At 30.7% G+C, this 4,244-nt stretch overlaps 1 protein-coding gene across 1 annotated transcript; it reads left to right on the forward strand.

Annotated features, from left to right (window-relative positions):
• Nucleotides 1-327: 327 nt before the first annotated feature.
• LOC131615234 (uncharacterized) lies at nt 328-2,235 on the forward strand. The gene is made up of 7 exons (XM_058886709.1): nt 328-504; nt 576-647; nt 757-827; nt 917-1,067; nt 1,450-1,530; nt 1,643-1,741; nt 1,890-2,235. The coding sequence occupies exons 1-7, from the start codon at nt 367-369 to the stop codon at nt 1,977-1,979; spliced, it is 702 nt and encodes a 233-aa protein (XP_058742692.1). The 5' UTR covers nt 328-366; the 3' UTR covers nt 1,980-2,235.
• The last annotated feature ends 2,009 nt before the right edge of the window (nt 2,236-4,244 follow it).

Raw genomic sequence — 4,244 nt, forward strand, 5'->3', positions numbered from 1 at the left:
TGTATGTTTTCTTATTTATTTTGACTAAATTAAATGCTTCACACCTTCAAAGCATGCCAAAATGAAATTTCCTTTGACTCTTAATTTCAAGTCCATTTGTTATATTGAAGAGGTCAAACATTTTTGTTGCTCTAATATTAAGGTTCCATAAATTAAATAAATAATAAGAAAAAAATTAACAATAAAGAGAAAAAGTCCTACTCTTATTTATATTAACATAATAATTTCTTGAAAAGTAATACAAGGACAATATTGTAAATCCAATTTTTAAAATTTATATATAAATCCTAGATTCTAGAGAGAAGAGAAAACAGAGCGTGCCAGACACAAAATTTGAAAATCAAAATAGCACAAGTTTTAAGAAACATGGAAGGAGAAGTTGTTTTGTTCATTGATGATTTGAAATCAATTTCTGGATTTTCTCGATGTAGAATATGTCATGAAGAAGAATTTGAAAGCTTCAAAAGCTTAGAAGCTCCTTGTGCTTGTTCTGGAACAGTTAAGGTAAAATCAAAATTTCTTAAGCTTTTCTTGATTTTCTCTTTTTTTTCATTGACATTTTGAATTTTTCTCAGTTTGCTCATAGAGATTGCATTCAGACATGGTGCAATGAGAAAGGAAACACAACTTGTGAAATTTGTTTACAAGTACGTATGAATCTTAGTTTCTGCATCCGATGTTTTACACAGTTATCAACCGAGTTGGTTTAACGAAAATGAATTTTTATTTCTTATATATAAATATCAATTTTTGCAGCAATATGAACCTGGATATACAGCACCACCACCAGAGAAATGTAAAAAGTCTAATGAAGTAATGACCATTAGGTGATTCCTCTAATATAGTAACATTTTTTTGAAATTAATTTTTTGGTAAATTTGTTTAATTATAATTAATTTTGATTGGGAATTTACAGATATAGCCTTGAAATATCAAGGAGAGAAGAAGAAGAATTAAACAGAAGAATAGTTGAATATGAAGACGGTGTGAGAAGAGAAAACAGTTACGTTGAATGCACCTATGCTGCAGATAGAAGCGCGTTTTGTTGTCGATCACTGGCTTTAGCTGTAAGATTTTCTATTTTTATTTGTAATCATTAAATGGAATGAAAATGGAGACATATGACATAGTACTATACTACTACTAATTCTATATTGCATATTGGAAAATAATTAATGGGTCAAAGACTTCAATGTTGATTGCAATTATTTCCTCCATTGACTAGTGAAATTTTTTATTTTCAATTTAAATTTGAGTTGTCTAATCATAATTGAACTAATTCAATTTACATAAATGAATGATTTATTGATCATCAATTTCAAGTCAGACTTATAATTGGCAGAGTCTAACTCAGTTCGGCCTATTCTCACCGCCTAATTGCAAACTATTGAAATTAGTATAAATTAATTTTAAAGTGGTTTAATTAACTAATTATTTTTGTTTTTGCAGTTTACTCTCATATTACTTCTAAGACATCTTTTTGCTTTGCTTACAAGTGGGATGGAAGATTACCCATTTACAATTCTTACAGTAAGTACTACTTAATTGATTGTTTCCAGTTTTATTAATCTCAATAATAAGAAAAAACTATATACTTTATGAATCATTGATCTTCTAACTTTATGCATTAATGTGTTTGTAGATTTTCATACTAAGGGCCAGTGGAATTATTATACCTATGTTCATAATAATTAGGACTATGGGTGCCATTCATAAAAGTATCCAGCGTCATTATCACCAGGTTAATTATTAATTAATTCAAAAGTATTTTTCATCTAATTATTTATGTTAACATCTTTCGTTTTGACAGATTAATATTTTGATTATGAGTTTTGATTTATGAAATTGCAACCACACAACTAATGAACGATTTTTCCTCTGCTTAACAGGATTCTGATGATGACTCATCAATGTCTGATGCAGATGATGAACAAAATGGAACACCACATATTGCAATTTTAAGACATTCACATTATTAATTTGTTATTTTCTTTAATTTGTGTACAAGTGCATTATGCTGATGCTCTCTAAAATTCCAATGTTTTGTCTATAAACATGTTTTTTTTTATAAAAGGAATGGGATTTATGTTGACATGCATATTCCCTTGCCGTATTAATGATGGTGTGTCTCCTATCTACCACACAATAGCCCAAAATATTGAACAACCAACTTCATTTTTATGTAATCATTTGTACAAATAACATGTTAATCTAAAACATGTATTGTTTGTACTTATATAGAAGATTCGTTACATATTATTAAACATATTTTAGTATTCGTTTTTTAAATATAGCTTATAAATATTATTTAATTTTTTAAAATATTAATCATGATACTATGTTAACCGCAATTGTACGATTTATGTTTAATATTAGAATAATAATAGAAGTGTGAGTAAGCGGAGAACTAGTCTCATATTGAATAGGAATGTGATAACTTGAATATTTATAAGTGGGAGAACCCACTCACCTATCACCTTAAGGTTTTAGGTGGATAAGTAGTGTGTCTCTCACAAAGGTGCATAATCCTCAACTTTGTATCAATGATCCTATTAACTCCCTCCAACAAATGGTATTAGAGTCTTTGGTTCGAGAAAGTGACCGACTAACTTGTATCGAAATGTCCTACATTATGTATCAATATTCTCAAGTGTTCCCCTTACATCAAATACAAAGTTCGATCCCACAGAGAAGTGATTGATTACCAAGATTTATGTTAACTTTACGTCTAGATTTACCTCTACTATTTGCATATATTTTGAATCACGGGAAGTTCTTAGGCAATTTTTTATAGAAGTAGAAAATAATGTGTGTCACTCACTTTCGTAGTGTGTGCAACTAAACATTTTATAGACATGACTAATTGGCAATCGAGAGCATACGCCTTTTCACACGATGTCACATTCTTGACTGTTTAACAATTGAGATCAAGTCGCCTGGTTATTGGCGCCTCAAACTTAATTGTTTAGCAACCTGCTTTCAGATATCGATTCATTATCTTTCTATACATGAACGACATCTCTATTGATCTTGCGTTCGCAACAATCATAAGTGCCGCAATAAGAACCTGAGTTCTAAAACAAATTATTGTCTTTAAACTTTCTCACGATTACACAAACATAAACTAGTAGAAGTTCATCATAAGATGGACTTACATAATCCCCTAATCCATATGAGTTACTCACTCAGGGTAAGACAAATTACAACAATAATATAAAGCACTATAAGTAAAGTAAATAAATGAATAATTAACAAAATATTAACAAGAAAAAGTATAACAATTGAAATAAATATAACAAGAACTCTAAGTTACCAAGTAACTAAGCAAATAACCAAAAAAAAAAGTATTGCTAATAAAGGGTCTTAAAGCACTTATTTATAGTATTTTAAGGGTTAGGACATTAATTACATACACTAATTTCGTGTATAATGAATCATTAACAGCATTGAATCATAAAATTGGAGTTACAAAATAAAAAAAGGATCAAAAGTTCAAACATCGTAACTGCCCAGACTGTTGATACGGGACGTGTCAAGTGACACGAGATGGTCGTGTTAGCATCTGGTGTTTCATATGGTGATGAGAGCGAGTGTGAGTGGTTAAACTCCCACATTGTCTTTGAATGGGCGGAATGTTGGATTTATAAGAGAGATGACTCATTTACCTAACACCTTAAGATTTTGGGTTGAGATGTGGCGTCTCCCTCTCTTGTGGTCCTGGAGCATTTGTCCTGGTGGTGCTCTCGACTCTCCTAAACTTCCATTCTGCGGTATCAGAGCCATGGTTCGGCTTGGTGGGAGAGAAAGAGTTGAATCCGGTGTTGGAACCTATTATAGGATGTGGAGGACTCGCACTTATGGGGGAGAATGTTGGAAGCAAGTCTGAGTAACTAAAGTTCCACATTATTTATGAATGGGTGGAATGTTGGATTTATAAGAGACAGGACCCATTCACCTAACACCTTAAGATTTTCGGTTGAAATGTTACATCTCCCTCTCTTGTGGTCCTAAAACATTGGTCCCATTTATGCTTTATGTCATTCGAATCAAGTTGTTTGTTTTAGTTTAAGAAATTTAAACAGTATAATATATATGTGTCATTTGAATGACATTACCATATCATTCATTTACTATATGAAAAGTCTAAAACCTAAATTATGTAGATGATTGAAATCCATGTAATTAAATGTTAGTTCGAATAATTCATTGGAAAAAAAACTATTTTTTATGGTGATTCATTCTCT

Source organism: Vicia villosa, linkage group LG1 (assembly GCF_029867415.1).
Source record: "Vicia villosa cultivar HV-30 ecotype Madison, WI linkage group LG1, Vvil1.0, whole genome shotgun sequence".
NCBI lineage: Eukaryota > Viridiplantae > Streptophyta > Magnoliopsida > Fabales > Fabaceae > Vicia > Vicia villosa.